Raw genomic sequence first — 10,617 nt, 5'->3', positions numbered from 1 at the left:
CAACAAGCTCTGCTCACTAGGACCCGTAGGTTGACCTTGCTCCTGTTTCTCAGTCGGGACCGCCACTGAAGCTAGAACATCAGCAGCAACTCGAGCCATGTGCCGATTATCATTAACTTGGACATAACTCGAGACATTTTTTGGCTTAGCAAATGGCTCACCAAAGTCACCACCAGATCGAGTTTTAACTCCCGAAGCATGTATACCTTTATTTGTTTGATGTCGCTCAGAATTGTGAACCACGCCTGAACCCTCACTCATCTTCTCTTTGCCTTTTTTCCGATCACTTGTAACCGCTCCCTTGTAGCTCTGAAATGTTCTGATCACTTCCTCCGCCATAGGGACAGTAGGGGCATGAGCAGGCTTAGATGATTCCAGCAGCGGACAATGATCAGTAGCATGACACATATTGAAGCACCGTTTACAGTAGCCATAGAGCCTCTCAAACCGCAAAGTAACGATGGTCTCCTCACCATTATAAAACTCTATCACCGTGTCAAAACATAATGGCTTGAATCCATTCACAGTAACCCGAACTCTCCCTCCATCGATATCAACTGTTACAACACGACCCATATCCTCACCGATGCTCCGGAAAGTAGGTTCAGCCCAGAACTGGAACGGAACCCCTATCACTCTGACCCAAAAAGTTATGTCCAAAGGGTAATCCGGATCTACCATTAGGCTCCATCGTACCATGGACAACATCCACCGATCAAAGTGAAACGGCTCCATCTAAAGAACCTTCGTGATATCCTCCTCATTATCGAAATCAAATTGGAACTTCCTGAGGCCTAATTCTGCACCCACAACCTTTCCTTCCAGATGCCAGATCCTAGGAAGCATAAACAGAAGAGACTTCATGTCTTGCAACCGTGGATTCATACATAGACCCACCACTATCTTGGAGTACCCCTTGATCTGAGCCGAGTTATCGAAGTATGGTATTTTGATCTTCCGCTTGGGAGCCAAACCATCAGCCTTCTTACTCGACCCATTCTTACCCAACAGACCGCTCTGCGACATGCTCAAAAGTAACAAGACAGAACCGGCGAAACAAAGAAAGAGAAAAAGATTGCAAAAGAAACCAAAAGACTGAATAGCAAACAAGCTATGATGAGAACTAAACGATGAGAAAAGACCCCTTTTATACTTCTCAATTTTCCTTGAACACAGAATCATGCAAATCAGTTGATGACAATCATTGAAAGCCCACTGATTTCCCCAGAGCGAGAAAAGAATCAATATCACGATCAAATCCCCCAGAAAATAAACCAACTTTGTATCCTCCAGACGTGAGAATCAATCTGAAACGATCTGATTGAAAAAAATCAGAGATCCATCTTCCACAAATAAACCAGCGACGATATCAGCGATATCCGATCCTCCAACCCAAATAAAACCCATCAAGACAGAGATCTGGGAATCCAAAAAGGATACTAATCCCGTTGAGATCTCCCTTTTATGAGACCACAAGCCCATATAAACCCAATCCTCCAAAGGAGGGACAAATCCCCATGAAAATCGCGAGGATTCGCCACAAAAAATACCGAATCCCTTCCTCTCTTTTCCATCACAGAGTGAGGCAAGAGAGAATGAGTACCCAGAAACCTCAAAATTCCAAGACCAAACAAACCCAATAGCAATCGAAACCATTTAGAACACTAGATTCGCCGTCGCCCTCGCCATTTCTCTTTTTCTCTATACGAATTGGTTAAAAAATAGAAACTATTACGAATTCAAATTTAAGAAAAAATTCAATTCAAATTTATTTAAATAATTATAGTTAATATGTAAAAACTTAATAAAATTTTAAAATATTACGAATATGTAAAATTAAAAAAGTTTAAAATACTATATTATATGGTTATATAGTAAATGAGTTATAAAAAGGACATGTTGGAATTAATAAAATATCATTAAATTTTTGCTAACACTATTAATATTAAAATACTTGACATATAAAACTAAGTTGATTTAACTATGATTGTGTAAAATAATTAAATCATTAAGAAAAATGTGACTTAATCATAGTGTATAAATGATTTATTATGTATTTAGATCCATTATTCTTGTTATAATATTTAAAAATCAAAATAGAATCTCAAACACTAAACAAAACAAACTAAATATAACAACAAATGATAATGAAGTATATTACGGGTTAAAAAATTAATATAAACATTTAGCCGCACATACGACTGGGAAATTTAGTTATTTCTCTATTTGCATAATATCCAATATTTAAATAAAAAATACAATATAAAATATAAATAATAATAAAAATTATATGCACTCGGTGTATCGCGGGTTAAAATCTAGTCTATACTAGTATTTTTGCAGCAGTTTTTACATTGAATGCTATTTAATGCTTATATTCATATCCAAACAAGTTTAATTAACTTTCTCTACTATCCTTCTAACCAAACACAATTAAAGTATTTTAAATATTCATATATATAATGTTCTATAATTAATATAGATATTTAGAAGATTTATTCCAGATTTAAAAAAAAATATTCTCCTATCATCTCTTTTCGATTTTAAAATTTAAATGTAGAGAATCATCATATAATACATAAAGCTAATAATAAAGATGTATTTTTTCCTGCATATATTGTGATTTGAATTTTTTTAAAACAAACATATATTACTCAATTAATATAAAAAGTCTGTGTTCCACATTCATATATAGTAAATTTACTGTATATATTAAATTATAATATTTTAAGAACTTTACAATTTATAACCAATATATCTAAACTTAATAAAAAGTTTAAAATTATAAATATTTAATAATATTAAATTTTCAAAATTACACAAACGAGTTATATGACATGACGGGTTATATGACATTACATGACTGAATTAATAATACTAAAAATTAAACTATCAGTAATATGCTATTTTAATCAATACGGGTTAAATCCTCATTTTAATGTTTTAACAACACCAATTTAAAATATGTCGAATCAAACTGATTTAATTAAGATTGTAGTAAAGGAAAATTATTGTGCGGTATACTATAGTTTATATATTAAATCACTAAAATTAACAAAAGAATATATTAGCAAAATTAATATTAAAATAGTACATTAATAAAAAAATATTAAAAAAATACTTACCTCTACGGTATACCGCGGGTCATAATCTAGTATTTATGTATTTTTCTTAAAATAGCACTGGGTCTATATAAATTTTGAGCCGGCCCTGAGTGGGCCCCATGTCCAATCCCAGTCTATGGACCCACCTTCCTTAATGGGCCTCACATCCTCTCACTCGGCCCGTGTGCTCATCCATATATGACGGCCGGTTTGCTACGTCTGGGAGGCTTTAAAAACTTGTTACCGTCCCTACAAATCACCACATAATATTTCCCTGTGTTTTGTGCTCACTCGCACAGTTCCGACAGTCACTTCCCGGAAGGTCACCCATCCTGAGACTACTCCAGCATAAGCACGCTTAAATGTGGAGTTCTCTCAGGACCCTTGATCGAAAAGATAAGTACACTTTGGTGACATAGGTGGTCAAATCAATTCTTTTAAACCTCTACGCAAGTCTTTGAAACCGGGATGTCACATTAATTAACATGTATATGCTTTACGTGGAACTGACCAAAACAGTGGTGCAAAAAGATGTTACATTGTAGGTAACATGTATGTGCTTTAGGTCACGAGTGCTAACTGTTTTATATCTGGATAGATGTGAGAGGTTGTGAGTATGTGACATGTTATATAAGCGGCAAGCGATGCCAGAGTTACAAGTCATCTCTCGTACTCGAAAAGCATTATGTAGTCAATTGCTCAGGATCCAATAACTAGCTTTGACAAATTGATTCGACTATCCAGCAGTCCTCGATATTATCATATAAAAACTTCCATCAAATATTTACCGTAAATATCCCTTTGATGGAACTAAAAAAGGGGAGGAAGATACTTTTCTTATGTTACATACATTTGTGTCTCTCCCACACGGCCATACATGACCTATGATGTCTAACTAGATTCTTGTTCCATTCATCTGACCATTATTTTTGGCATGGCTCATGTCTATCCGACCATACATGCTTTTTAAAAATGTTTCAATGTCTTTTACGCCTTAAACTCTACTTAGTTTACTCAAACATTGATTTTAATCTCCATATATGCTTGACACTCTCTTTCTCGAGCATTAGATTCTTAATTTGTCTAATCGCTTGGGCTTATATTCATTATGACTTGAGCAACAAATAATGTTCAATAAAACAAAGCTATGTCTCATTTCTGTTTTTTTAAAATGTTGTTGTTTTAGGACCTCACTTGCCTCCGTCAATAAGGATGACCCCCTATCAACTTTGTACAAGTTTACAGATGACAAAACTCTGTCTGCTCCTTAACAGTTGAATTGCGCTCTCTTAATCCATCTAGATCCAACACTTCTGGTTCAACGGTACGACGAATCTAACTTAGGGGCTGTTATTGGAGATATGATTTCTAAATCCATGTAGAATTGTAAATAATGGAAATGCATATAGATTTTGAAATAACATGATTTATGCTTGGATTTGAATCCTTCTATTTTACACTTTCATATCCATTCAAATTCATTTAAAATATAATGTGGATTTTGAAATCCAAAAACAAATCATTAAGAGGGATGTATTGAAACCATCATTTTGGAGGATTTGATGGGATTTAGAAAATTTGGAATTTGATAGATTTTAGGGAAGTTGATATGATTTATGGTAAAATTCTTTCAAATCCCACCTAAAACCATGATATTTGGATTTCTGTATTTTTAACTAAACAAATCCTCTCAAATCCTCTCAAATCCCTAAAATTTAATAAAATCCAAATCCACAAACTGTTTTGAATAACAATGGATTTTAAAGTAGATTTTTAAATTATCAGTTAAATAATAGTGAATTTTAATAGACTTTTTAAAATCCATGATTGAATAACATATGATTTGGAAATTTTACACAAATCACTTAAAATGTCAAGTTGAATACACCCCCCTAAATGAATAACATGGGATTTTAACAAGTATTTGTAAATCATATAACCAATAACACATAATTTTGATAAGTATTTTAAAATCAATGATTGAATAACACATGATTTTTGTTTGGATTTCCAAATCCATTAAAATCATAAAACCAATAACTCACCTTATATATTTACCAAAAAATATATTATTCATAGATATAAAACATTGTTAACTTATATAGATTACTTTTTATCTTTGAATATTGGAATACCTTATATAACATTAATATATTTATGTCATTGACCAGTAAAATACAAATAAATTTGTATATATAAGATGAGCTACGCTTTGATGTAGATAACAAAAGTTGGTGAGAAACCTAAAAAATAATTTAAAAAAGAGAGCGTTTTTGACTCCTCTTCCTCCTTAGCTTTCGGCGATTATCTCTCTGTTCTTCGGTGCATCTACTTTTATCAATCAGGTCTCAACTTATTTACGCACATCTATCCAAAATTTCATGTTACGTTAGCAAATATAGCTTTCACATTAACGTATGTAGCATGAGTTTGTTTCATTTTTTCGTTCTCTTTTTAAATTTCCATCATAATAATACAATATTATATTTACTTTTAATTTCCCTCTTAGATCTTGATTTCTCATTTTCAGATATAATAGTGTAAATTAAAAATATTTATTTTGTAGATCCAACGTCTTTTGTTATTATAATGGATCCCCTTACGGTCACAACAGAAGCTGAGCTCATCCCTGCCATTATTACGGTCACAACAGAAGCTGCGGTTGTCCCTGCTATCGTTACAGTCACAACAAAAGCTATCCCTGCTACTGTCACGGTCACAAGAGAAGCTAGGGTTGTCTCTGCTAAGCGATCAAAAACTACAAGGTTTGTTGATATACATATCTGGGATTATAGTATTTTAGAAGCCCCGCTTTTGAAATTAAACTTTAGATCCTCAATTTCAGATGTCTCTATATTGTTCAAAATTTTGTATATATGGGTCTCAATATTTTTTTTTTTATTCCAAGAATGATTTTCAAAATATGTTGCTCTTCCTTCCTTTTAACATTGTTTCTTATTCAATGTCCTCTTTCTTGAACAAAATTTTTTTTTTCTTCTTTTAAAAGTCTTATTTTTATTTTATTTAATATAAAATTTCCATAATTCATTTGATTTATTTTTTTTTTAAATTTTGCAGTTATTAGATTCGATGTATTTAAATAAACAAATCTTTTATAGATAACACCATCTTAAATGTCTTTTTTTTTTGGTACCGTCACGGTCACAAGAAAAGCTAGGGTTATCTCTGCTAAGCGATCAAAAAGTACAAGGTTTGTTGATATACATATCTGGGATTATAGTATTTTAGAAGACCCGCTTTTGAAATTAAACTTTAGATCCTCAATTTCAAATGTCTCTATATTGTTCAAAATTTTGTATATCATGGGTCTCAATATTTTTTTTTGATTCCAAGAATGATTTTCAAAATTGTTTTTGGGTAGCCTAGTCTAATATGTTGCTCTTCCTTCTTTTTAACATTGTTTCTTATTCAACGTCCTTTTTTCTCCTTTTTATTTTAAAAAAATATCTTGAACAAAATGTTTTTTTCTTCTTTTAAAAGTCTTATTTTTATTTTATTTAATATAAAATTTCCATAATTCATTTGATTTATATTTTTAAAATTTCGCAGTTATTAGATTCGATGTATTTAAATAAAAAAATCTTTTATAGATAACACCATCTTAAATGTCTTTTTTTTTTGGTATAGTGGTATAGACCAAAAAAGAAAAAAATCTACCTCATATAACACTATTATACTATATTTCAATATTTCTTCATTAGATTTCATATATCCATTTATCATTAGTTTTTGTATATTTTTTTCTTTCTTTTAAATTTTGTTCAAAAGCTAATAAATCTAGAGTTCCCATTTCTAAATCTTGCCTTAGGTGGACACCCACGACCATGGATTTGTTCTAATCATAGAGGATGTTATTTGATTTTACCATTTTATGAACTGTCTTTATATATTAACCGAGTAAAAATGTTTTTGCAGCCACTTACCTCTTCCTAGACGCCAATTTTATCACTCTCAAAGCGGTCAGGTGATTCAAGTTCCTTGACCAACTTCTTTTGAATACTCTTTTACTTGCAAGTTATGATATTTCTCATGAAATTTTGTATATACTTAATTGGTCCAATTCAAATTTGAATAATTGTTAGTTGTGTCCATGTTGTCTCCGTTTTATTGTCACTAACCAAAAAACCTGCATGTTTTTTTTTGTTACAAAGCCAATGACACTTGATGAAGTACTCTCTGACCGAGATAGTGAAAATGAAGCCGAGAATGTGGTTGAGGCTCCAGATCTGGTATATTCCATGGTTTATAAAACAACCAACAACAAATTGATATATGAAGTTACTTGCTAATTACCTTTGAAATTTTGTAAAAACTGCACATCATTGATGATTCTATGGAAGAGAATAAAATTATGGAGATTTTCATTCAACTCTAGAAATCTTTTGTAAAAAAGAATAGGTAACATGAATTTTTACGTTGAACTTATAACATCCATTGTTATGTCTTGATTAATAGTTTTGGTCAAATAAAAGTTATAAATTGTATTGCAGAGTTCTCGCAGATGCTAATATTCCTTGGGCATGTGAAGAATTTTCAAAATTATACAGGAAAGAATTGCACGATAACTTAAAACTCGACATGTAAGTATTATCACTCCAAAATTCTATATATACACCAACATATATATGCATACACTATATTAAATTGGGTTTGTACATTTATTGGATTTTTTTAATAATAATTTCTGGTGCTGGCGATTATTCATGATGAAGCAATGGGATTATGGAATTCTTGACTCAACCACCATAACCAAATGCAATACCATCATCCAGAAATACCCTGCCACCTCAGATATGGATGTTGAGGAAAATGATCATAAAAACAATAAGAAGTAATTGAAAAATCTCCGATGATTTAAACGATGCTGTTCATTATATTGCAACTTTATATATTTGTTATTATTTATAAGCAAAAACAAATACTCCCTCCATTTCAAAATATAAGATGTTTTAGAGAAGTTTTTTGTTTCATAATATAGGATGTTTTCAATTTTCTATGCAATTTTTAGATTAGTTTAATATTTTATATTATGCAGTATTGTTTCTGATTGGTTGAACTTGTTAAAAATAAAGACTTCTTAATCTGCATGCTTTAGTTAAAACATCCAATATTTTGAAACGGAGGGAGTACCATTTTTTTAATTATTCTGTTTTGTTTTCTTTTGTTTTTTTTTTTCTAGTGAGGACAACAGAAAAACTACTACACATGCATCAGGTAGTGAATCTAGTATGTGTAGAAATGAGGAGAAACATGAAATGGATGTGGGTGTGAAAGCTCTCAACACTGAATCTTCGCAAGTTGTGGACATGGCCACACTTTTTCAAAGGAACAAAGGAAAAAGGCTGGTCAAACAGACTCCGAAGATGAAAGAAATGATAGAAACAAAATGGATACTTTCCTTACTCGTGGAAGTAGTAGCCGAAGAGGTCATGGTGGTGGAGGCCGAGGTGATCGTGGTTGCGGAGGCTCGGGCGATCGTGGAAACCTCATCTAGTGATTTCTAGTGGGCTAGTTCTTTCGTTCTATCTTTTCTTGTTTTTTTTTTTTTTTTAACTTTTAAGTTTATGTTGTTTCTCCATACCTAAGATTAAACGTATGCTTAATCACTTGTTCTCTCTGAAATGCTCTTTCAAAATGTTTTACCCAAAAGTCATAGCCATTTAACGACTACTCAACATTTTAATTTTAATTATGAATTTTTGTCCTTCTTGTAATTTACGAAGCTACTCAACATTTCTTTGTATTATTTTATAGACCTAATATGTTAAAAAAATCTTGTGTTAACATAAAGTTTTGGAACCTTATCAATGGATCTCATTCTAATGTCTTGACACCAACAACAATAACAATAGTGTGGATTTGCAAACTTTTGGAACCTTAACAATGGATCTTATTCTAATGTATTCCAATTACTTGTCTCTAATGTTATTTTCATCGACATCAAGATACATATAGTCTATGTTTTTGTTTTTGTCATGTTCTTGAATATTCAAATGTACGTTTCGACATTAACAAAAACAAAAACATTGATGATATAGATGTTTGACAACAATGAAAATAATAATTGTTTATTGTTTTTTAGGAGAAAATATTAGTATTCAACTTTTTGTATACAATAGGGGGTGGGGAGGGGAATCTCCTAATAGAGGGAATAAATAAAATAGCAAAAATTCCCTAATAAGAGAAACTAATAAAATAGAAAAAAAACTCATAATAGAAGAAATAAATGAAATGGAAAATAGTCCAAAAGAAATCACTAGATGAGATTTTTACGATCATTCCGACATTTGTGACCATTACCACCTTAGCCTTCATGGACATGACCTCTACAACTACATCTTTTTCATCTTTGGAGCTTGTTTAATCGACCACACTACATCATATATATATACATATATATATATATATATATAGTTTGATGTATATTAATAAGTCGGTCTCATATTCAAATTAAAAGTAGGCTTCCCAAATTCCACACTTGAGTGTCCTATATTTCCATAGTATATATATAAATATATATATATATATATATATATATGAATATAGTTTGATGTAATATTAATAAGTCGGTCGCATATTCAAATTAAAAGTAGGCTTCCCAAATTCCACCCTTGAGTGTCCAATATTTCTCTAGTATATATATACACATTGTAATATTAACTAAACATGAAAATACAAATTATGAAACGTACATTTTAGTTTCTCTCGCCAACTTCATAACCACCTAAGGTGTGTTTCACGAAGAACATATTATGTAGACCGACCATGAAGGTTTATTTAATCAATTTATGGTCGACAAAAACAAATTTGAAGAAAATAGTGAAAGACATATTATGAAGATTTTGTTTTTTATTCTCTTTGTAATGTTTTTTCTAAGAAAAAAGAAAAGAAGAAAGAGATCGATTTAGGCTCCTTCCCTTCTATCGGAAGCTGATGGATGGCCGAGTAAAAAATCCATATATTAGAAGGGAGACCGTCACAATGGTTCAAGGTAAATTTATGTTTCGCGAATCTTCTTTTCATGCCGCATTTGTTTCAATATAGATTCCATTTGCATTTGAAGGGAGAGGTAAGGAAACATGTGTCTTAACGAAATCTTTGAGACTACAACAACCGACTCAAGAATACAATTAAGGTGCATAGTTGATTAGATGTGTCTTAGTTTTTCTATTTGTTAATAACATCTCAATCAATAAAGAAAACTTTTTTCTATCTATATTCCTTGTTTTCTATTAACTTTCATGAATTGATTACTTTTATGTTTTATCAAAACAACAACTATAATCTTTGGTGTGAATTTGAATGACTATAAATTTTGTGTGAAGAAAACAAAAACAAAATGTAGGTAAATATCTCTTCAGTACAAAATATCTTTTAATTATTTTGATGTTAACTGATTTTGACTTTCATTTTGTGGTTATTGTTCTAAAAACAATTAAATAGATTTATTACACTAAAATTTAAAAAGAAAATATGGCACATACGAAAAGAA

At 31.2% G+C, this 10,617-nt stretch overlaps 1 protein-coding gene across 9 annotated transcripts; it reads left to right on the top strand.

Moving 5' to 3' along the window:
- Nucleotides 1-5,327: 5,327 nt before the first annotated feature.
- Nucleotides 5,328-8,795, top strand: LOC147920732 (uncharacterized). 9 transcript variants are annotated; one of them, XR_015591638.1, is made up of 9 exons: nucleotides 5,336-5,449; nucleotides 5,671-5,869; nucleotides 6,274-6,315; nucleotides 7,041-7,089; nucleotides 7,277-7,354; nucleotides 7,501-7,523; nucleotides 7,616-7,705; nucleotides 7,838-7,956; nucleotides 8,305-8,795. XR_015591638.1 is itself a non-coding variant. In XM_087503154.1 (8 exons), the coding sequence occupies exons 2-8, from the start codon at nucleotides 5,694-5,696 to the stop codon at nucleotides 8,627-8,629; spliced, it is 783 nt and encodes a 260-aa protein (XP_087359280.1). In that variant the 5' UTR covers nucleotides 5,336-5,449; nucleotides 5,671-5,693; the 3' UTR covers nucleotides 8,630-8,774. The 9 variants fall into 9 exon arrangements, 3 of the variants coding, with proteins under 3 accessions (XP_087359281.1, XP_087359280.1, XP_087359282.1); XR_015591639.1 differs by lacking the exon at nucleotides 7,501-7,523 and having other exon boundaries at nucleotides 8,305-8,441; XM_087503154.1 differs by lacking the exon at nucleotides 7,838-7,956 and having other exon boundaries at nucleotides 8,305-8,774.
- The last annotated feature ends 1,822 nt before the right edge of the window (nucleotides 8,796-10,617 follow it).

Source organism: Camelina sativa, chromosome 19 (genome assembly GCF_030686135.1).
Source record: "Camelina sativa cultivar CO46 ecotype springtype chromosome 19, ASM3068613v1".
Lineage (NCBI taxonomy): Eukaryota > Viridiplantae > Streptophyta > Magnoliopsida > Brassicales > Brassicaceae > Camelina > Camelina sativa.
This window is presented reverse-complemented; position numbering and strand designations above follow the sequence as displayed.